Here is a 25,169-nt window from a genome sequence, read left to right on the forward strand (position 1 = left end):
TGCATGATGGTGCATAGGTTGTGTGAAACATCTTCCGTACTGGTGTGGACCCGTCTGTCGGATACCTCTGCGGTCCTAAAGCAAACATCCTGAGGCCTCTGCAGCAACTTGCCAAGCACCAGATTTTCCACACAGCAAAATGCCACCACGATTAAAGGCCCAAAACGGTCCGTGGGCGCAGACACATGCATGTGTACACAAGGATACAGCTTGAATGCTGCAAAACATCTGTTTGTTGTATGCATGAGAGACACAGGATGTGCAACCCAGCCTCGTAGATGCAAACTTGCCAGAGGCAGTTTTTCTGTAAATGTGTAAAACAGAGCAAAAGACGCTGAACAGAAAAAATCCTTGGAAATCGGGGGAATAATACGAACTAATCTCTTGTAGCCCCAAACACAGTAAGTCAGGCTTCTTGTCAGCATCAATCCCGTCATTGTTAGAAGTGAAAACACAGGCGTTAATCAGCTTCAACGGAAACTAAAACTTCTGATTCTTCCTCTGTGACTCAGTGGTGTAGTGGCTCTGATAGATTCACTTGTAGTTAACTGACAAACTCAGATCAACTTTTAATGGAGTAAAACACCAAATTATATAATATCATAACTTCTTCATCGTTGTGCAATTGCTCTGACATTTATCTTTTTTCCAGTCTTGTTGAATAAAAACAAATTGACTTTTTTTTTTTATGTACTGCCAGTCCCAACCAAAAGTGAACTCAGGAAGTAACAGCCAGCAGCTCAGCCTCGGCTCCACCCTGGCTCACAACCAACATACAACATAGAAAAAGAATTCTCAATTCAGCTGGACATCATCTCTCTCACTGCCCATCTGAGTCTCATGTAGACCATCATGTGGTTCTGTTGTTCCAGCAGCTGGACTTCCTGTTTTCTACATTTTCCTATTTGTGGGTGAGGCAACTGAGGGAGGACATAAACCCTTTCTTTTTTTAAACATCACTTTTAACACTGCAGACTTTGAACTATAAGCATTCTTTAGTCTCTCATTTTATTTAATTACTCTTCATTAATTCAGCTACTTTTCTTTTTAATAAATTAAACTATTATACTTTTTAAGTTTAAACTCTCACAAATCTTACTATGCTACCTCTAATCCTTAAAAACACAGAGACGTAACAGATTTTAAATCACTTTTTTAATAAGACATTACAATGACATTGTTCTGTACATGGTTCCCCTCAGTCAAAATAGGAGTAAGAGCTGCAACACAAGGTGTCAGTCAACATTTCACCGGTCCACAGCTCCCTCTGACTGCACGACAGATGGACTCTGATGTAGGGTTAATGTACTTTCGTACTCATGCTACAGATATAGGCTATCATATAATGTCCCAATACTGAGACTAATCAACTGTGGTATCAGATTGAGAGCGCTCAGAGCTGAAAGACATTCCTTTGGAGAGATAGAGTCAACGACTACATGTTACCCATTATTCAAAATGCATCCCAACAAGCATGTTTAAGTTACGGGAGGCCTAGTTGTTGAATATTCAGAACAATTAGGTATCAGGACGTGACAAGAAAGGTCAATCAGTTAACTATGGCCCACATGAGGGGAGTGGGAGGGCTGAAGAAACATGTCCAAAGTCATTTTTTCCCTCTGATGTCAAGACTGATGACAATGAAATCTAAGCAATGGTGGATTTTTTCCTCTCGCAGCTGTCAATACCATTGAGAAGAAATATTTTTCATCACAGTACTGTGTCAAAGTCTTTGCAAGGAGGCTACATGACATGAAAGATCGCACCTTGGAAGAAAGAGAACAAAGATCCAAGTTCAATGCAACAGAGGCCCAAGAACTTTGAAACAAGCCACAGTCCGAGAAAGATAAAAACCTCCGCTCCGTTAGAAAAATTATATAAAACAGGAAAAAGAAGAGGCAAAGGCGGTGAACTCTGTGGCTTTTTAACATTTGGAGCGATCAATTCCAATATTCATCAATCAAGCCCCCCAAAAAACATAGAATGTGATTTAAGCTTGCTACAGAGCAAAAAGCAAACTGTAAACCAGATATCCCAGTTTAACATAAATTAGTCGTGGGGTAAAGGTATTAAAAAATAAATGGGGAAATCATCAACTTTTTCTTAACCATACTCAGTTTGAGAAGTTATTTGTTACTTGCAACTTTATTACAGTTTTGACCTAAAACAGTCAGCACTCAATCATTAAGATTTGTAGTTTGAGGTTAGCCATGTCAGGCCCTCATATAGTCCATCACCTGTGGTTGCACAGGAGGGCTGAACATACCAATTCCTATCTCTGATGCGGGTCAACCCGAGCTTCTCTTGGATTTCGTGCGGCTTCATGGCGTCCGGGAGGTCTTGCTTGTTGGCGAATATCAAGATGATGGCGTCCCTCATCTCCCGGTCGTTGATGATCCGGTGGAGCTCCTGCCTCGCCTCGTCTATGCGGTCCCTGTCCGCGCAGTCCACCACGAAAATCAGACCCTGGGTGCCCGTGTAGTAGTGTCGCCATAGGGGGCGAATCTTGTCCTGACCTCCCACGTCCCACACGTTGAACTTGACGTTCTTGTAGGTGACGGTCTCCACGTTGAAGCCGACCGTGGGGATCGTGGTGACAGACTGTCCGAGTTTCAGTTTGTAAAGGATCGTTGTCTTCCCAGCAGCATCGAGTCCGAGCATTAATATTCTCATCTCCTTGTTGCCAAATATCTTTGACAGCATCTTCCCCATGTTGGACTCTTGTGCATAAATATTTTGTTCCTAACGAGAAAAATGTCAGCTACAGTGCTGATGATGATTGACTTCAAATCTAGAGCTTCAGTTTGATTAAGGGTTTAAATGTGAACACATAACTAGAGGGAGCATCTAGGGGTGGGGAGTCAAAACTGCACACTCATGTCTAAACCTAACAATACTTCGGGGTCCTTTTCTTGGAGAGTCTGTGCGTCAGGATCCGGTGAAGTGCTCGGACATCTATGTTCAGAGCAGCACACTGTTGTCAGGCCCTGCACACAACATGGCTTGGTTGAACACTAACAACTTGGCAGCAGGTGTTGCCTGACTTTCATTGTGTCTGGCCAAAATCTACAAAACGCTGCGTGACAGACACACACACACAGGCCGTGGTGAGTCAAAGCTGCAGATGTCAGACACGGTGTGTGTTTGTGGGAGAGAGAGAGAGAACGAGGCCCGGAGAAAAGCCTCGGCACTTGTGACTTTCTTCTGGCGTTTATGTCCTCCTCGCCGGCTGCGCCCTTGTTCCCTTCACCGCAAGAAAAAGCAGCTTTCTGCGGTTACTCCACCGAGCCGGGTGCGTTCACTGAAGCTGGACGGGGGGGGGGGTCCACTCCGGAATAAAAAAATACAATCCTCGGTGACTCAGCAACACACGCGTCCACGCGTGAGACTCCACTTCTGGTCCCCCTGTGAAGAGATTTAGAGAGGGAGGGTCAGACATGCCAAATTACCCGGCTACCGCTCATGGTTGCTAAAGACGGCTAACACGAGCTAGCTTGGTTGCCTAGCAAGCTAGCGTATGCTATGTGGCTAGCGACGGTTAGCTGATCATATCCGACGATACAAAATCAAGCGGCGCTGGAACAACGTCGGGCTCGCGTCCGCCCGGGTGTAAGGATGCATGTGAGGCCGGGTGATTTACCTCCTGTCTCCCCCTCCTGCCTCGATAACCCCACCAGCGCTCGTCTCTCTCCGGGAAGTGGAGCTGGTCGTCGCGGCGCTGCTACACCGGAAAGGTGTGGAGCTGCATTAACCGCCACTTCCTCCGCGTCTGCTTGATTCAGCTGCTGCTGCTGCTGCTGCTGCTGCCGTCGCACGCTGCTCCAGCTGCCCGGGGCTCGCCCGACCCCCACAGGGTAAACAACGGCACGACACCACCTGTCATTAAATACACGGAATCTCCTCATTACTGCGCATATAGGTATTTACTTAATGGTGTACATAACAGCAATCAATATTAGAATACAACATGATGCTTTATTCTACACAAAGACTGTGGGTGGTTGTTTTACTTTGTGTCTCTTTGGAATGGCCTCCATTTATGTGAGATTATTTATTGCTTATTATTATTATTATTAGGGCCCGAACACTGACAGGCACTGAGAGACGGTGAGGCCCTATTGATATTTTAAGGATTATTATTCGTTTTTTTTATTTTATTTAAAATATAATTTTAATAAAAATGTATTTACATCCTGTGCAGAAGTGGACTGCGCACCTCCTGCGCAGAAGTGAACCGCGCACCTCCTGCGCAGAAGTGGACTGCGCAGGATTAATTTATTTTAATTTAATTTAATTTAATTTTGATGTGTTGTTACTTTTGGGTGTGATTGTTATTTGTCTAGATCTTTCTAACTTTGTTTTTAAAGTGCTGGATAATCAAATTAAATTGAAATTGATTTAAATTGTGATATTATATGAAGATATGTTTTCTTGTCTAATGGTGAAAGAAGGAATGAGAATATATTACCACTTAGTAAAATATACTAATACAGAATGGTCCATTCCTGAGTGTTATATCATATACTATATATTTCAAGGTGATTATCAAATGTGTGGCTTTTTGTTATTATTATTATTATTATTATTATTATATTTCAGTTGTCTCCTATTCTCATCTGAAGCTTTTAAAGGTGCTGTGTGATAAATACGAAGGGTAACATCTCCTCCTTGTGGTAATTACATGCTACTTAAAGTTAGGTATGATTCCTGGTTCTCCTCCCTACATACAAGGGGCCACACAGGTTAGACTGTAGCTTACTTTCTACTTTACTTTGTCTCTTAAACACTCTGCAGCAAGTCTATCAGAGGTTCCCAACAACAGAAGAAAGAATATCCTAGATCATGCTCCGAAGTTGTGGAGCAGACTGCCGCTAGATATCACAAAAGCTAGTTCAGTGAACGTCTTTAAAAGAAAACTTAAAACTTCTCTCTTCCTTCAGCCTTTAACTAGATCTTGCTCTGGTCCATACTCCTACTTTTAATGCATTTAAAAACTAAATAAAATAAAATTTATTTTTTATTTTAATTTGATTTAAAAACATTTTTTTTATATGTTCTTATGTTTCTTTAAATCTGCTACCTTCTTATTTTGAATTACAGTTGAACATGTTTTTATTTACATTGAATGTTGAGCACTTTGAACTGCATTTCTTATATGAAAGGAACTATACCAATAAAGTTTATTATTAATATATTAATAAATAATTAATAACATTATTTTTATATTAGCATATGGAAGCTATTGCTGATATTTCCTCACAATGTCTGTGTTTTTTACTATCTAAATACTAATTACCGTCACTAACATTGGCCCTACCTTTACCAAATGTTAAATCTTTACAGTTTCCCTTTTCTACAAAACCGATGCAATGAGGCAGACGTAAACCGGACGAATTAAGCAAACCTTCAGATTTTGGCAAAGATTAGAATTACACCTTCTTAAGGTTATATTGGCGTCATTCCACAATTGCACAGAAAAATCGTTCAATCCCTTTAGGGCTTATTGTACAGTAACTGTAAAAAAACTTCTTGGATCATATAGATTTTCTGCACCATCTGGGGTAGATTTTTATTTTACGCTGAAAAGTATTTACATATTTTATGATGAACTTATTCTTTATATGTCATAGCATTTATTCATCTAAGAGTTGCAATACGACCATTTGTTGTTGATGTTTGAAAGTCAAGCATTCCCTGTGGTAAGTCCCTGAGTTGCATCCATATGTACAGCTGCCAGTTAACCATACAGTGCATACAGCTATCAGCTAACACTGGCCTTTTGCTTTATCTGAAGGTCGCCTCTACAGTTGGAAGGTGAAGGTGAGATGAAGAGTGCTCACTTGGTTTCAATCTGCACTATTACCTCACTATTAGATGCCTTTAAACTCTATACACTTCACTGTCCAGTTTTTTATTAGCTACCTGCTGTAGTCTAATAAATTCCCCACTGGAAGGGTGTCAGGCCAAGTACGGCGGATACCACTCGTGTCACTTTTAGAACTTTTATTGCTTTCGCAAACACAACAAGCACGCTAGGTAGCCTAACTGCTACCGCTAGCTAGTGACATTTAGTACGTCCGTACGTCAGTACTTAAGTACATCAGTACATCAGAACATTAGGTTGTAAACCTGCAAACAGAACACAAACACCAACCCAGAATTAACCAAATGAAATTATACGTTCACGTTATTAATTCTTGTTGTACATTACTAGACATGTTAATCACTCACCGGCAAGGCGTACCAGTCCTGACCATCAACTAACTGAAACGCAACCTAAGGGCGTGGCCACCTACACACTGTGACTACCTACGCATGCGTACCCAGACTCTCTGGAGACCAGGAATGATAACAAACAAACCTATAACCTGGCATTGTTAAACATATATGAATTATAACATAAATATGCCTACATTCCAAAAGTAAGGAGTAAATGCACACAATTGTTTCCTCAAATACCCCAGAAGCAAATCATAACATTCATCACTTTTAATATATATATATATATATGTGTAAAGCAATGGTTAAACCTGCTGGAAAGTTCTACACCTCCCACTTGGCCTACTGATTCTAGAATTCAAGTAGGCCACTATAACCGAAACAGTTAACCTTTCCCATGTGAAATTCATTCCACAACCATGCACATAACTTACTGTTGCATTCTTGGACATGAATAACTATAGGTTCATAGAAGTTTTGATGTCCATAAACAACACACATTGTCCTTGATGACATCACAACCTCCTTTACCGAAACACACCACCAGCCTCCGGGAGGATGGTAGTGGGGGGGTCTTGATCCTTCACCGAAACACACCACCAACCTCTGGGAGGATGGTAGTGGGGGGGTCTTGATCCGTCACTGAAACACACCATGGTGGGGATCCTTTACTGTCCTTTACCAACCGAAACACACCATGGTGGGGAAGTATCTTCTTGCTCCTCCACTGGAAGCAGAACCACCAACCTCCTAACGTCCCTGTGGAGGATGGTGGAGGGATAGTTCTCCACACTTCGGTCTCTCTTGGGCTGTCCGCCAAAAACTGGAAAGCTTTGACATGTTCTCACCCTCACATCTCGTACTATGCCCCTCACGTCAGGACACACCTCCACGACTCGACCCAGCCTGAACTGGCCCCTCAGTGCGTTCTGGTCAGCTAACCACACCAGGTCCCCCGCTGCAACATTCCTAGCAGGCGTGTGCCACTTCTGACGGATGTAGAGGCCCGGACCCGCCAGCTGGCTCCACCGCTTCCAGAACTTGTCGACCTCGATCTGTATTGCTCTCAGTCGCACGACAGGGTACGTTGGATACTCAAACCCTCGGGAGTCCCCACTGGGTCCTGCGCGACCGAGCAGAAGAGAGTTGGGAGTGACGACTTCCACGGTCTCATCTTGTACTTGGGCTCTGGCACCGATTGGTCTCTCGTTTGACAGGTTAGCAGCGAGGTACAGGAGGGTCTGGAACTCTAGCGCCGTCAAGTTACCTTCTTCGCCAACACTGCTTAGCGCTCTCTTGAGTACACGGACAGCTGCCTCAGCTGCCCCATTTCGGTGGGGAGAGTCCGCTGGGTGAAACACCCACATCCAGTCGGTTCCCTCAACTCCCGCCTTCTTCTGGATCTGATCCTTGTTGATGCTTCTTAGGAACTCATAAAGCCCCTGTAATACTGGCCTGGCGCCCACAAAATTGGTTCCTTGATCCGACCAGAGCTTTTTTGGGTGACCTCTGAGAGCTACGAAGCGCTGGTATGTTTTCAGGAATCCTTCTGTCGACAGATCTTCCACAATGTCAGCATGTACTGCTCTCGAAGCCATACAACTGAACACCACGCCCCAGACTTTCATCTTTGTTCTTCGCCTTATGGTATCTTTAACAACATAGGGGCCGAAAAGGTCCAATGTCGTAAACTCGAAGGGTGCGGCTGGTTCAGTTCGTTCGAGGGGGAGCACACTCATCACCTGTTTGCACATCCTCGCTTTGGCCTTTCGACAGTGCATACAGGAGTCAATGACATTTCTGACAATCCTTGGTCCCTGCACCACCCATGCTTTAGACCTCGCACGGAGGAGTGTGCCAGCAACACCTTCGTGGTTAGCTTCATGGGCCTCTCGTGTGAGAAGGGTGCTGATCCACGCATTGTAAGGGACCAGGGGCACACCGGTCTCTTCCTGAGTAATGGCCTGGACTCTACCATAGCATTTCAGGAGCCCTGAAAAATCATCCCTGCTGACAACAAGTCTGTTTAGCGTCGTCACAGGAAACGTGACTCCCGTCTGGGCGGCTAGGCATAGGTCTTGGAATGCAGCTTTGCGTTCCTTTACTGTCAGTACTGCCTCCCACTTTGCTGGCATAGAGGCCCTGCCTACACAGGCCAGCCACTTCTTCACGGCTCTACGGACATAACCGACTACTCCACAGAGCTTAGCTAAAGAACTGCACCTTGTTGGATCCACTTGGTCTATGAGCGTGGCTCCCCACAGCATCTCCGCCTCCTTGGTCTCAGTTGAGGTCAACTTCAGCCCATTCTCTAAAGACGCTGGAGCCCCACTAACTCCATCTGTGACTATTGGATCTTCACCACCAGGACTGTCAGGATTTAACAACTTCTTGGCTTGAGCTCTGGTGAGGGTTGCCGAGAAGGCCTTTCTCTGGAGTTTACTCACCATCTCCCTAGTTTCAGCTGCCACTTTTGAAGCGGACTTCATGGGCCAATCCTCGACTGGACTAGACAAGAACTTGGGACCTTTCTGCCACACAGAGTTCTCACCCAGTAGTTCGGGAGAGCACCCCCTCGTGACTAGATCAGCGATGTTGACCTCGCCTGGTATCCACCACCAGTCAGTTACGGGCCCAGCCTTCTGAATCTCTCCGACTCGGTTCGCGAAGAATGTTTGGAATCCGTAGCTCTCTCTCTGGATGGCTCCCAGCACCGTCTGACTGTCAATGAAGTGGTACCACTTATCCACGTCCAATCGTCCATGCTTCAATACGTATCCCTTTAGACGTGCAGCAAAGACAGCCCCGCAGACCTCAGCCTTGACCGCGTCACCTTTCTGGTCGAGGGGGGTTAACTTGGCCTTTGACTCTACCAGCCTAGTGACCACACCATCTGACGTCTCCCATCGCAAGTACAGTACAGCGCCATAGGACTCACAGCTCCCGTCAGAAAATGTAATTCCCCAAGGTTTACCCCTCCAGTCGGAGGGCGTGAGGCTTCTGTGGAACTTGATGCTACTCAGACGAGCATACTCCTTGAACAGTTCAATTGCCTTCCCTCTGAGCTCGTCAGACAGAGGTTCATCCCAGGTGTCTTTAGTAAGCTTGCCAGCTTCCTGGAAGGCTCTTCTCACAAGGATCACTCCCTTTTGTTTCACAGGTGTTGCTAGACCGATCGGGTCATACAGCCCGGCGATCTGACTCAGTAGAACACGACGAGTCAGTGGGTTCGGTGTCTTTACTTCCACTTCTTCTTCAGTGAGGTCAATCTCAGTTCTCATCTTCTTCTTCCTTCTGGAGAAGTTGATGGAGACCATCACAAAGAGTTTGTCGTCTCGCACGATGTAACCAAACCCCAGGGCTTTGTTATCTTCCTCCCCCAGCTGGTTGGGCAACACCAGAGTTACTGGCTTGGACTCTGTCCCGTCCCGCCTCCCACTTTGACCAGACCTGACCCAGGGCTTGAGATAGAAGCCTCCTGCTGTCAGTATCTTTTCCACTCCCCCTAGGATCTTGTCTAGACAGTGTGGGTCATTGTGGGACGTGAGGAGGTCATCAACGTAGGAGTCTTCCTCAATGACTCTTCTTTCCTCCTTCATATCAGAGAACTGTGGCAACTTTGCGGTCTCTCGCATGGCAACCTGCGCGATGCACCCCGCTGGTTTGTCTCCCATGTTCACCCTCACGACAGCATAATCCTCAATCTCATCTTTCGGTGAGTCTCTCCATAGGAACCGATGCACGTGGACCTCTTGTTTCTCCAACCACACCGAATTATACATCTTGGTGATGTCTCCGATGGCTGCATGTTCTCCTTCCCGGAACCTGAGGAGCACCGCTCTGATGGGATTTAAGACGTCTGGACCTTTGAGCAACATGCTATTCATGCTCACCCCTCTGAACTCCTGGCTACTATTCCAGACGAGGCGCACCGGCGTAGTCACTGAGTGGGGATTTGGTGCGGTTAGGTGGCTCACCCACCACACGGCGCCATTCCAGCTGTCCATCTCTTCCTTAGTAAGCTTAACAGCAGCTCCCCTCCCCACCATCTCGTGGACTTGCCCCATGTAAGCTTCTTTCCACAGGGAGTCTTTCATGAGCCGCTTCTCAGCCCTCAGGAAAGTTGCTTCCACAGCCTTTCGGTTGTTGGGAAGAGAGGCTGGGTTTTCCTTCCATGGGTACTTCGCATCCCAATGTGGCTGGTCGCTGTGGGTGTCACTCTCTCTGAAGGTTAGACCTGCCCTTATTATCTCCAGCTCTTTCTCGTCAGCAAGGGACATCTCCTTTCCTCCAGGTGGGCACTTTCCACAGCGACACCCTCCACAGGTAGGATCACAGGCAGCACCGATGCTATCCCATTTTAGCCACTCAATGACTTCTTTATTGCATGCTGCTGTCGTTCGAACCTCCACACTGCTTTCTCGTTCCAAATGGCTTCCTGGCCTTCCCATGGAGTGTTCTTCAACTTTGACGGCTACCGCCCTCATAGAGTGTGCGAAGTGCGTCTTCGAGTGCCATGTAGTCACCTCCACTTCTTCGAAGAGCTCCGGATGCGCACCACTCACCGTCTTGCCTAGGGGACCGTCCCACAACACCAGGTCGCCGACCCTTTGCAGTCTTTGTGGAGCTAATCGACCTTCTCGAGTACTGATCAATAGATCGATCTTCTCTGGGCGGGCCAGTTCTCCCGGCTTAGCTTCGGGGAAAAACTGCTCCAGCCTCTCCGATCTCACCACTCGATCCACTTTGGCTATGTCTTCCATACCGTAGCAGCTCATCTCGTGGAACTTCAGGGTTCCTCGTGAGGTCCACACTTTTATTGTTACAAGATACCTTTTTGTATCAACTTTCACCTTCATCGTGCCGACACCATACACGACAAGGGAAATTGGTTCACCGGCCAGTCCAAGTCTTTCCGCGGCTTGGTGCGTAATGTAATTGGTGTCAGAAGCAAGATCGACCAAGGCTCCAAGACTGTCTCCTCTCTTCGACGTGACAGGTACTAGCATCATAAGGACTGGATGTTCTTTCAAATCACTTTGTTCTATCAGATCCTTGCCAGAACAAACTCTCGACGTTGCCTTGTTGGTACAGGCCCTGCGGACAGCTTCCAACTGGCGGGGAGTCAGTCCCAACTCGGCGAACACAGCCTCCTGCTCCTCTGTCGGACCACGAGGTCCCCTCTTTTCCTCTGCTTTGCTTTCCCTCTTAGCAGCATCCTTCTTTGTTGGTGCCTTAGGGCAGAGGAAATAGTGGTGGTCCACCGGAGTGTCGCCTTTCTTACACTCCTCCTTACGACAGAGGAACCTTAGAGTGCAGGCACCGTCGACCCCGTGAACATCCAGGCACTTTGTACATGCCTTTGCCTTTTTCAGCTGAACTTTCTTCTCTGACAGACTGGCCTTCCTGAAAGTTTGACAGCGAAACAGTTTACCTCCATGTTCTCCATCGCCACACGCAGCACATGGTAACTGCTTGGAATCTCTCTTGACTTCACTTGCTGTAGACTTAGTGAACGACTTCTTTTCTCTCCATCTGTCACCTGGTTTCTCCCGGTAGCTTGGTCTCTCAGGAGCATTAGCAGGCCATGGCTTGCTGGGCAGCAACTGCTCCAACCTCACGAGCAACGACTTTTGGTCTTCCAGGAACATCAAGAACCTGTCGAAACGGTTTCCTGGGTGGACGTTATTAACAGGGTCTCTCACACACATGAGCCACTCTCTTTTCATGACATTGGGGAGTTTACTCTCTAAAGACCGAATCACTAGCTGATTCTGTATAGCGTCTGTGCACCCTAGGTCTGTGAGGTCCAATGTTGCCCTCTCCACTGCTAGGATCAACTCTAACGTCTCTCATGGTTGGTGGTCCTTTACAGCAGGTCGTGATTGTAACTCCAACATGATTTCTTCTGTCGTTTGCGCTTTATCACCATAACGGTTCTCTAATTCCCTGAAGATATCGTTTGCATCCCTGCAACGCAACAGTCTGAGTTCACTCTTCACAGTCTCTCCTATACTGTCTAGCAAGTGAAGTTTCTTGCATTCCCATGACCCTGTAGGCTCCGCTTGCGCCTGGATACTCTCCCATTCAGCCTTCCAGCGCCAATAGTCCCTCCTGTCCCCGGAGAACTTAGGTAAACTTATGGGTGTGAGTCTTATTTTTGGTCGGGCCCATTGAGAGCTGTTATCCCCACCGGCGCACGTACCAGGGTCGCTACGTGGCATGCTACTACTTTGTCCCATGCTGAGATTGACGGGTGGAGCGGCACGAACGCTCAACAGATGTGGCGTGCTGGCAAGGGTTGGAGGATGGGCGAAACTGACACCAAGTCTATCCTCAGGCCATCGTGACTGTAGGGTGGGCTGTAATGCCTGTTGGGGAGTACTGTGTGTGGTAGCTGCTACATACCTGCTCTGAGGTCGGCTAGTGACAGTAGCTCCTTGAGCAGCGCTGGTAGTGATGCTTGCCCTGTCAGTGGACATGAATGAAGGAGAGCTCGCAATATATACAGTTCCCTGCCCATCAAGGGGCGGATTGACAACAGCAGGCTGGGTGTTAACAGGTGGAGTAGCAATAGCAAGGGTTACTGGTTGGGTGAAAGTGATGTTACCTGCAGCTGTAAGGCTGTCGCTCGCTGTTGTGACATGCCCACTGACCACGTCACCACTTCCTCCATCTTCATCCTGTTCTGTACTGTTCCTCTTCCTAACCTCATTGTCACGTTGACATGTCCACTCATCCATCAGTTGCTCCTTGTCCTCTCTCAATGATAAAAAGAGCGTCCATTTATCCTTCCCATGCGGCCGGTAGTCTCTCCAAGTGTACACAGCCTCTCTGAGTCCATGGAGTTTCCTATCCAATCTCCCGCTTTCGAACCCCTGCCGCGCCCATGGCACTACTTTACCTTTCCCGAGCGCCTCAGACTGATCAAAAGCAGACTCAAACTGTGTTACAAGAGCGTCTATGTCTGGCGCTGCATACTTGGACCACAGCATTTCCATGATCTTGCCCTCAGTTTCAAGGAACTTTTGCTCACTGGCGTCTCTCCGCGCCAGGGCGTCCCGCAACTCGCTGTCGCCACCTGTAGGGTCTATCTGGCCCTGTGCGTCGATATATTCATTACTGACATCGAGGAGTTTGTCATAATCATCCTTTAATCTCATTAACTCTTCTGACAAGTCAAGTTCACGTAAACGGCCAGTACTGACTTCAAGGCGGTTCATTCGTGTTGTAAAGTTTCGTTGCGCAATGGAGCGCCTCCGCTTTAAGCTCTCTAGATCTGGCTTGTTATCCGCCATTTTGTCTTCTTTAGGTGTACAGAATTACTAGAATCACCTTTTCCAAAAGGACTTCTTCAAAAGATTCGTTCAAAATGAATGACTCGTCCAAAAGATCCGTTCAAAGAATCGTTCTAAACAAACGGATCGTCCGCGAACGGCACACACAAAAGATCCGTTCAAAGAATCGTTCTAAACAAACGGATCGTCCGCGAACGGCACACACAAAAGATCCGTTCAAAGAATCGTTCTAAACAAACGGATCGTCCGTGAACGGCACACACAAAAGATCCGTTCAAAGAATCGTTCTAAACAAACGGATCGTCCGCGAACGGCACACACGTCTTTTGCCGGCTGCTCTGGCAGGTAGCGGCGTTGTTTACAAAGTCACTTTCTTAACTCTGCAGCTGTTATATTATCCACACAGTCTTACTCACGGTTGTGGAATTATTCAGCCCTTTAACGGTCCCGTTAGCTCTTGGCTTCGGCTCCTCCGTTCTAGTGGCGTAATTCCGGCCGCTTTCTTTCCAGACTCCGGGTCTCCGTTTCCGCGCTGGCTATCCTCCGCTCGGGGTCCGTGTACTTCCTGGCACGGCTCCGATAGCGGTTTACAACTGTCCAGTTTTTTATTAGCTACCTGCTGTAGTCTAATAAATTCCCCACTGGAAGGGTGTCAGGCCAAGTACGGCGGATACCACTCGTGTCACTTTTAGAACTTTTATTGCTTTCGCAAACACAACAAGCACGCTAGGTAGCCTAACTGCTACCGCTAGCTAGTGACATTTAGTACGTCCGTACGTCAGTACTTAAGTACATCAGTACATCAGAACATTAGGTTGTAAACCTGCAAACAGAACACAAACACCAACCCAGAATTAACCAAATGAAATTATACGTTCACGTTATTAATTCTTGTTGTACATTACTAGACATGTTAATCACTCACCGGCAAGGCGTACCAGTCCTGACCATCAACTAACTGAAACGCAACCTAAGGGCGTGGCCACCTACACACTGTGACTACCTACGCATGCGTACCCAGACTCTCTGGAGACCAGGAATGATAACAAACAAACCTATAACCTGGCATTGTTAAACATATATGAATTATAACATAAATATGCCTGCATTCCAAAAGTAAGGAGTAAATGCACACAATTGTTTCCTCAAATACCCCAGAAGCAAATCATAACATTCATCACTTTTAATATATATATATATATGTGTAAAGCAATGGTTAAACCTGCTGGAAAGTTCTACATTCACCTTTAATAATCTTGACTAAATGTTTTTTGGTGCTTCTTATAGAGAATACACAGCATTTTCTTTCATTTTATTAAACGCCTGTTACAATAATATCATTACACGCCTCATGCAATGTGGTTACATTGACTAAAATAATCTATGTGATATCCTGTCAGACTTAAACCACAGTGACAAATTACCGGACAATTTATATGTTTCACATGTCCACACAAAACAAGGATCTCACTCACTGACACTTCACAAACGTGCAGCTGGAGAAACTGAACTAGATAAAACCTGCAATTACCGTAAGGCGACTCTTGCTGAGCTGTTTCTTAAAGCATCTTTTTTATCATGGTGCAATGCAGCCGGACAGCGGCAACACATTGTTTCGTCTTCAGGGACCAGCAATGAGTCCGACCTGGGTGTTTGGCACACAAAGAGGACACAATGACAAACCTCTAGCTGTCAAAGTAGCTTTTTAACAGCCAAACTACAAAGTCTTACATGTAAGTGCCATATAAGTGCAACTAAACTTAATTATTATTAATATTTTTAAACATTATATTAAATATAAACACCAGAGTTGACGTCTTTTTATTAGATATCATCTTCTTAACCAAGGTGCCTACATTGGAAGATGTGGGACAGATGCAGAGCAGAGCGGACGGGTTGGAGTGTAAGGTTTGACCATGTCCTGGATGTAGACTTGGCCCGATCTGTTCGCAGCACGGTACGCAAGTAATAGTGTCATGAAGTGGATGCGGCAGCCACTGGTAATTGAAGGGAGCGTCGAGTGTGAGTGAACCTAGGTACGTTGAAGACCAGTCAAGCTACTGCATGGCACTAGCATGCAGACCAGCCAGGTGGGAGTTGCAGTGTCTAGGCGTGAGATGACAAGAGCCAGGACCAAAACCTGTGCCGCCTTCAGAGTGAGAGGCGTAAGTATTCTCCTGATGTTGTGCAGCATGTATCTAAGCAATCGGGTTGTTGGGGAAATGTTGGCAGGAAGGGAGAGTTGACTGTCGAGTGTGTCCCAACCAGGTTCCAAATAATCTGGGTGGGGGCTATTACCCAATTGTCTGGTGTAATGGTATGGTAATGCCAAGGAAAGCCTTTCAATGATTTTCACATCCTCTTTTTAGTTTCTCTTTTACTCAAGATTGATGCAGTTCCTTAAAGTCCAAATTTAGATTTTATAAACTTTTCTGCTCTATTGTTATTTTGTACAAATCATATGTTTATCCTACAGCACCACTTTTGTTGATAATTAACCAAATGCAAGAATACAGCTTAAGGACAGAGTAAATACAGCTTGATGTTTTCCGTGATGTCGACTGAAAGTAGCTTGAATTTTAGACTCGAAATCACTTTAGAGAATGCGTGATTATGGGATCGTCCACAATTATATGTTTCATGCAGGATAAGCTGGTATTCATAGTAAAATCTAGCATTTCAACTGAAAGGGAACTTTCTGTAGTCTCCTTCAACTAGTGACCAATTGGCTCGGAGTGCACACTTTGTCAAGATTGTCAGAATAACATTACCTCATGGGTGTGAAAAGGCAGATTTTAGTATCAAAAACAGACAAAACTGAGGTTCATATAAAACACATTAACTTATTAACACTAATTTACAATTTGCAGTTGCAAATATATATATATATATATATATATATATATATATATATTAGGGATGCACCGATCTATCTGCCGAACATCGGTAACGGCCGATATTCGCCTCGTTTACTGATATCGGCTTATCGGTAATAAACTTGACTTTCACCGATATCATTGGCCGATGTTCATATTTGTTGTAAAACCGCTGGGCACGTGCCGCAGCTGGGGGAGCAGTCGCTCCGTCGCCCTCCTCTCCGCGGCCAGAGGCCCAGTGTGCGGCACCGGGAGGTCCTCATCCGGTGGCACCTAACGGCGTCGCTGGTGCGGGGGCTTTCTTTCTCTGGGGCCGCTGGGCGGTGTCCATCGCGGAAGGCGGGGGACCGGGTACGGCGGTCGGCGGCGGCGACTCTGGACGCGTGTCGGGCCCTTCTCGCAGATCACCTCAGCTACGGCGACCGCTGGGGGAACCCTCCGGCTGGCGCCTAGCAGCTGACTGAGAACTGGTGCGGACCAGGGGAATCCGACTGTTTAATTAAAACAAGCATCGCGAAGGGCCACGGTTGGTGTTGACGCGATGTGATTTCTGCCCGACACTCAAAACAGGTAAAACTGAGGAGGGCTTGTTAAGTTATCTTGACTCACGCAGTGTAACTTGGTGTAAAAAGTATGAGCGTAGCGTCTGCTTAAGTACTTTATTCTCATGTCCACCGGCTCTATTCATCCGTCTCATGCACAGGTAACAAGGGAATTGACAACATACGTCATACACACAGAAGCCGTAACACCTCTAATAAACGGGCAATACTGCTACCGTAAAAGAATGAGAAGAGCGTTCTCTATAATGATACTTTAACAGGGCTGTTTTAGACAGGGTAAAAAGGTGCTGTTTTAAATAATCCTTGTGGTATTTTGACCAAAATATGTTACAGTCATTTCATTAAGATCCCAAGGAACCATTTCAACTTGCGGAAAAATTGTCATTATATGTCTCTGTTAAATAAAGTTTAGTTAGATCAAAGATTGTTTCATAAATCTGATTCAATTTGTGTCATTAAAAGATAAGAGTGATGAAGGGCTGAACATTTTTTAAATAGTGCTTTTTAAATAATGATTTAATTATTTTTCTGGCACAAAATGGTGAATGAATAACAACAAAAAGAAAATAAACAAATATCGGTATCGGTATCGGCTATCGGCCAGATTGTTATTTTAAATATCGGTATCGGTATCGGCCAAGAATTTCCATATCGGTGCATCCCTAATATATATGAATATATATATTGTTGGGACATGGTTTTTGTGCAAACCACAGGCCTCCTTCAGTCAAACTTGAAACAAGCAAGCCGCATGTTCTGGAGTGAACTCAGTCTCCCAGAGTGCCACATGTTCCCTTTGTCTTAAGACAGTCAAGGAACTCCGTCTCCCAGGATGTAACAGGATGCTGCATTTCCTGTGATCTGGGCAATGTCACACAAAGGTGTCAAGAACCACGAGGGTCACTCCTATTGGTCACTCTGGTCCAAGACCTGTGAGGTCACCGGGGCCAATATAAGGAGAGGTCTTCCCAAAATCTTCCTCTCTTCTTCCATCCCGCCGAGGGCGGAAGGCTGCTCAAGCTCTCTTTTCCATCCACCCACCGAGGACAGCAGGGCTTTCCAGCCGTTTCTCCTGCATTGCTGAGGAGAGGGCCTGGCTGCCCCAGCCTAATCTTCTCTTCCCACCAACTACCGGAGGTCAAAGGTGCAGCTCCCAGCTCATCTTCTCAAGGAAATCTCCTCGCCCTTCAAGCTCTACAAAACTCCTCGTAGCGACGCGATGTCCTGCAGGAGAACTTCAACAAGCATCTGAGCACACGGCTCGACAGAATCGCGAATGCAGAACTCTACGACCACAAACCCAGGAGACGTCACAGAACTGCAACTGGACTGCAACTTCTTTTCCCCTTTCCCTCGGACTGGTAACATAATCTGGGCTTAATAATTATACTATGCTAAGCAAGTCTGTTTATTTGATCGGTGTGTGTTTATAAGTTTGATATGTGTTTTGATATTGTGGCAACAAGTTATTTGAAAGTAATTGTTAGTTAGGCCCTTCATAGGCCTCCTTTGTAGGTCTCTCTGACTCTTGCATTATCTGATTAACATCTACACAGACACACGCATAGTCTCCACTTAATTAAAACTACCCCCGTAAAGCCACCTCAGAAGAAGGGGGGGGGGGCTCTTATCTTAGGGGATAAACTACCATTTTGAAAGCATTCTAGAAAGATGTGAAATTTGGTCAGCCATTTTGGGAGGCCCGTAATTTACATTCACACACACACTCATATTTAGTCAGTTAGTCATTAGTTAGTTTGATTGTTTAGTAATTTGTGTTTTTATACTTTATTATGTTCATAATAAATGTTCTTCTTTCACAATTGTTATTTCATTAATATTGCATAAGTGAATTTTGCCAACAGTAACCCTGTTAAGAACTCCATAGACTTCCCTGTTCATTATATAATCTTTAATGGTAATATATTGAGATTTCTAATTGAACTAGATCTAAATGAGACTGATCTTAATCAATAAATTGGCTATCTTTTCCCTTCTATGAAGGGTGGTGCCCCGCGAGAACTTTAACCAATTCAAGTTATGATTTAATATTAATATTTTAAATATTAATGTTTTATATTTTATTTTGATAACCAAATGTATTGAGTGCATAAAGGCACACCATTCTATGGTAACACTTTTTAAGCACTATTGCACAACAATATACTCCCTGTGGTAAGTCCCTGAGTTGCATCCATATGTACAGCTGCCAGTTAACCATACAGTGCATACAGCTATCAGCTAACACTGACCTTTTGCTTTACCTGAAGGTCGCCTCTACAGTTGGAAGGTGAAGGTTAGATGAAGAGTGCTCACATGGTTTCATTCTGCACTATTACCTCACTATTAGATGCCTTAAACTCTATACACTTCACCTTTAATAATCTTGACTAAATGTTTTTTGGTGCTTCTAATAGAGAATACACAGCATTTTCTTTCATATGATTAAACGCCTGTTACCATAATATCATTACACGTACTAATGCAATGTGGTTACATTGACTAAAATAATCCTTTTGATATCCTGTCAGCCTTAAACCATAGTGACAAATTACCGGACAATTTATATGTTTCACATCTCTGCACAAAACAAGGATCTCACTCACTGACACTTCACAAACGTGCAGCTGGAGAAACTGAACTAGATAAAATCTGCAATTACCGTAAGGCGACTCTTCCTGAGCTGTTTCTTAAAGCATCTTTTTTATCATGGTGCAATGCAGCCGGACAGCGGCAACACATTGTTTCGTCTTCAGGGACCAGCAATGAGTCCGACCTGGGTGTTTGGCACACAAAGAAGACACAATGACAAACCTCTAGCTGTCAAAGTAGCTTTTTAACAGCCAAACTACAAAGTCTTACATGTAAGTGCCATATAAGTGCAACTAAACTTAATTATTATCAATATTTTTTAACATTATATTAAATATAAACACCGGAGTTGACGTCGGTTTATTAGATATCATCTTCTTAACCAAGGTGCCTACATTGGAAGATGTGGGACATTCTGCTGTCCTGATGTCAATGGGGAGCTCCTTCCACCCTTTGGAAGCAAGGACAGCAAACAGTCGTCATTTTGTTGAGTTGTTAGCTTGCAGTGAGGGAGCAGTCAGCTGACTGGCAGATGCAGAGCAGAGCGGACGGGTTGGAGTGTAAGGTTTGACCATGTCCTGGATGTAGACTTGGCCCGATCTGTTCGCAGCACGGTACGCAAGTACTAGTGTCATGAAGTGGATGCGGCAGCCACTGGTAATTGAAGGGAGCGTTGAGTGTGAGTGAACCTAGGTACGTTGAAGACCAGTCAAGCTACTGCATGGCACTAGCATGCAGACCAGCCAGGTGGGAGTTGCAGTGTCTAGGCGTGAGATGACAAGAGCCAGGACCAAAACCTGTGCCGCCTTCTGAGTGAGAAGCGTAAGTATTCTCCTGATGTTGTGCAGCATGTATCTAAGCAATCGGGTTGTTGGGGAAATGTTGGCAGGAAGGGAGAGTTGACTGTCGAATGTCCCAACCAGGTTCCAAATAATCTGGGTGGGGGCTATTACCAAATTGTCGGGTGTAATGGTATGGTAATGCCAAGGAAAGCCTTTCAATGATTTTCACATCCTCTTTTTAGTTTCTCTTTTACTCAAGATTGATGCAGTTCCTTAAAGTCCAAATTTAGATTTTATAAACTTTTCTTCTCTATTGTTATTTTGTACAAATCATGTTTATCCTACAGCACCACTTTTTTTGATAATTAACCAAATGAAAGAATACAGCTTAAGGACAGAGTAAATACAGCTTGATGTTTTCCGTGATGTCGACTGAAAGTAGCTTGAATTTTAGACTCGAAATCACTTTAGAGAATGCGTGATTATGGGATCGTCCACAATTATATGTTTCATGCAGGATAAGCTGGTATTAATAGTAAAGCCTAGCATTTCAAATGAAAGGGAACTTTCTGTAGTCTCCTTCAACTAGTGACCAATTGGCTCGGAGTGCACAGTTTGTCAAGATTGTCAGAATAACATTACCTCATGGGTGTGAAAAGGCAGATTTTAGTATCAAAAACAGACAAAACTGAGGTTCATATAAAACACATTAACTTATTAACACTAATTTACAATTTGCAGTTGCAAATATATATATATATATATATATATATATATATGAATATATATCCTCCCTGTGGTAAGTCCCTGAGTTGCATCCATATGTACAGCTGCCAGTTAACCATGCATTGCATACAGCTATCAGCTAACACTGGCCTTTTGCTTTACCTGAAGGTCGCCTCCACAGTTGGAAGGTGTAGGTGAGATGAAGAGTGCTCACTTGGTTTCAATCTGCACTATTACCTCACTATTAGATGCCTTTAAACTCTATACACTTCACCTTTAATAATCTTGACTAAATGTTTTTTGGTGCTTCTAATAGAGAATACACAGCATTTTCTTTCATATGATTAAACGCCTGTTACCATAATATCATTACACGTACTAATGCAATGTGGTTACATTGACTAAAATAATCCTTTTGATATCCTGTCAGCCTTAAACCATAGTGACAAATTACCGGACAATTTATATGTTTCACATCTCTGCACAAAACAAGGATCTCACTCACTGACACTTCACAAACGTGCAGCTGGAGAAACTGAACTAGATAAAATCTGCAATTACCGTAAGGCGACTCTTCCTGAGCTGTTTCTTAAAGCATCTTTTTTATCATGGTGCAATGCAGCCGGACAGCGGCAACACATTGTTTCGTCTTCAGGGACCAGCAATGAGTCCGACCTGGGTGTTTGGCACACAAAGAAGACACAATGACAAACCTCTAGCTGTCAAAGTAGCTTTTTAACAGCCAAACTACAAAGTCTTACATGTAAGTGCCATATAAGTGCAACTAAACTTAATTATTATCAATATTTTTTAACATTATATTAAATATAAACACCAGAGTTGACGTCGGTTTATTAGATATCATCTTCTTAACCAAGGTGCCTACATTGGAAGATGTGGGACATTCTGCTGTCCTGATGTCAATGGGGAGCTCCTTCCACCCTTTGGAAGCAAGGACAGCAAACAGTCGTCATTTTGTTGAGTTGTTAGCTTGCAGTGAGGGAGCAGCCAGCTGACTGGCAGATGCAGAGCAGAGCGGACGGGTTGGAGTGTAAGGTTTGACCATGTCCTGGATGTAGACTTGGCCCGATCTGTTCGCAGCACGGTACGCAAGTACTAGTGTCATGAAGTGGATGCGGCAGCCACTGGTAATTGAAGGGAGCGTTGAGTGTGAGTGAACCTAGGTACGTTGAAGACCAGTCAAGCTACTGCATGGCACTAGCATGCAGACCAGCCAGGTGGGAGTTGCAGTGTCTAGGCGTGAGATGACAAGAGCCAGGACCAAAACCTGTGCCGCCTTCTGAGTGAGAAGCGTAAGTATTCTCCTGATGTTGTGCAGCATGTATCTAAGCAATCGGGTTGTTGGGGAAATGTTGGCAGGAAGGGAGAGTTGACTGTCGAATGTCCCAACCAGGTTCCAAATAATCTGGGTGGGGGCTATTACCAAATTGTCGGGTGTAATGGTATGGTAATGCCAAGGAAAGCCTTTCAATGATTTTCACATCCTCTTTTTAGTTTCTCTTTTACTCAAGATTGATGCAGTTCCTTAAAGTCCAAATTTAGATTTTATAAACTTTTCTTCTCTATTGTTATTTTGTACAAATCATGTTTATCCTACAGCACCACTTTTTTTGATAATTAACCAAATGAAAGAATACAGCTTAAGGACAGAGTAAATACAGCTTGATGTTTTCCGTGATGTCGACTGAAAGTAGCTTGAATTTTAGACTCGAAATCACTTTAGAGAATGCGTGATTATGGGATCGTCCACAATTATATGTTTCATGCAGGATAAGCTGGTATTAATAGTAAAGCCTAGCATTTCAAATGAAAGGGAACTTTCTGTAGTCTCCTTCAACTAGTGACCAATTGGCTCGGAGTGCACAGTTTGTCAAGATTGTCAGAATAACATTACCTCATGGGTGTGAAAAGGCAGATTTTAGTATCAAAAACAGACAAAACTGAGGTTCATATAAAACACATTAACTTATTAACACTAATTTACAATTTGCAGTTGCAAATATATATATATATATATATATATATATATATGAATATATATCCTCCCTGTGGTAAGTCCCTGAGTTGCATCCATATGTACAGCTGCCAGTTAACCATGCATTGCATACAGCTATCAGCTAACACTGGCCTTTTGCTTTACCTGAAGGTCGCCTCTACAGTTGGAAGGTGTAGGTGAGATGAAGAGTGCTCACTTGGTTTCAATCTGCACTATTACCTCACTATTAGATGCCTTTAAACTCTATACACTTCACCTTTAATAATCTTGACTAAATGTTTTTTGGTGCTTCTAATAGAGAATACACAGCATTTTCTTTCATATGATTAAACGCCTGTTACCATAATATCATTACACGTACTAATGCAATGTGGTTACATTGACTAAAATAATCCTTTTGATATCCTGTCAGCCTTAAACCATAGTGACAAATTACCGGACAATTTATATGTTTCACATCTCTGCACAAAACAAGGATCTCACTCACTGACACTTCACAAACGTGCAGCTGGAGAAACTGAACTAGATAAAATCTGCAATTACCGTAAGGCGACTCTTCCTGAGCTGTTTCTTAAAGCATCTTTTTTATCATGGTGCAATGCAGCCGGACAGCGGCAACACATTGTTTCGTCTTCAGGGACCAGCAATGAGTCCGACCTGGGTGTTTGGCACACAAAGAAGACACAATGACAAACCTCTAGCTGTCAAAGTAGCTTTTTAACAGCCAAACTACAAAGTCTTACATGTAAGTGCCATATAAGTGCAACTAAACTTAATTATTATCAATATTTTTTAACATTATATTAAATATAAACACCGGAGTTGACGTCGGTTTATTAGATATCATCTTCTTAACCAAGGTGCCTACATTGGAAGATGTGGGACATTCTGCTGTCCTGATGTCAATGGGGAGCTCCTTCCACCCTTTGGAAGCAAGGACAGCAAACAGTCGTCATTTTGTTGAGTTGTTAGCTTGCAGTGAGGGAGCAGTCAGCTGACTGGCAGATGCAGAGCAGAGCGGACGGGTTGGAGTGTAAGGTTTGACCATGTCCTGGATGTAGACTTGGCCCGATCTGTTCGCAGCACGGTACGCAAGTACTAGTGTCATGAAGTGGATGCGGCAGCCACTGGTAATTGAAGGGAGCGTTGAGTGTGAGTGAACCTAGGTACATTGAAGACCAGTCAAGCTACTGCATGGCACTAGCATGCAGACCAGCCAGGTGGGAGTTGCAGTGTCTAGGCGTGAGATGACAAGAGCCAGGACCAAAACCTGTGCCGCCTTCTGAGTGAGAAGCGTAAGTATTCTCCTGATGTTGTGCAGCATGTATCTAAGCAATCGGGTTGTTGGGGAAATGTTGGCAGGAAGGGAGAGTTGACTGTCGAATGTCCCAACCAGGTTCCAAATAATCTGGGTGGGGGCTATTACCAAATTGTCGGGTGTAATGGTATGGTAATGCCAAGGAAAGCCTTTCAATGATTTTCACATCCTCTTTTTAGTTTCTCTTTTACTCAAGATTGATGCAGTTCCTTAAAGTCCAAATTTAGATTTTATAAACTTTTCTTCTCTATTGTTATTTTGTACAAATCATGTTTATCCTACAGCACCACTTTTTTTGATAATTAACCAAATGAAAGAATACAGCTTAAGGACAGAGTAAATACAGCTTGATGTTTTCCGTGATGTCGACTGAAAGTAGCTTGAATTTTAGACTCGAAATCACTTTAGAGAATGCGTGATTATGGGATCGTCCACAATTATATGTTTCATGCAGGATAAGCTGGTATTAATAGTAAAGCCTAGCATTTCAAATGAAAGGGAACTTTCTGTAGTCTCCTTCAACTAGTGACCAATTGGCTCGGAGTGCACAGTTTGTCAAGATTGTCAGAATAACATTACCTCATGGGTGTGAAAAGGCAGATTTTAGTATCAAAAACAGACAAAACTGAGGTTCATATAAAACACATTAACTTATTAACACTAATTTACAATTTGCAGTTGCAAATATATATATATATATATATATATATATATATGAATATATATCCTCCCTGTGGTAAGTCCCTGAGTTGCATCCATATGTACAGCTGCCAGTTAA

At 44.3% G+C, this 25,169-nt stretch overlaps 1 protein-coding gene across 1 annotated transcript; it reads right to left on the reverse strand.

Annotated features, from left to right (window-relative positions):
- Positions 1 to 1,136: 1,136 nt before the first annotated feature.
- On the reverse strand, positions 1,137 to 3,777 carry arf6b (ADP-ribosylation factor 6b). Its single transcript, XM_053434898.1, has 2 exons — positions 3,641 to 3,777; positions 1,137 to 3,405 (listed from the first exon to the last, which is right to left on the reverse strand). The coding sequence occupies exon 2, from the start codon at positions 2,710 to 2,712 to the stop codon at positions 2,185 to 2,187; it is 528 nt and encodes a 175-aa protein (XP_053290873.1). The 5' UTR covers positions 2,713 to 3,405; positions 3,641 to 3,777; the 3' UTR covers positions 1,137 to 2,184.
- Positions 3,778 to 25,169: the final 21,392 nt, after the last annotated feature.

The sequence above is a fragment of the Pleuronectes platessa genome, chromosome 11 (genome assembly GCF_947347685.1).
Source record: "Pleuronectes platessa chromosome 11, fPlePla1.1, whole genome shotgun sequence".
Lineage (NCBI taxonomy): Eukaryota > Metazoa > Chordata > Actinopteri > Pleuronectiformes > Pleuronectidae > Pleuronectes > Pleuronectes platessa.

Bases quoted from the DNA above. Each gene is read 5' to 3' on its own strand.
- arf6b (XM_053434898.1), bottom strand. From the start codon at position 2,712: ATGGGGAAGATGCTGTCAAAGATATTTGGCAACAAGGAGATGAGAATA.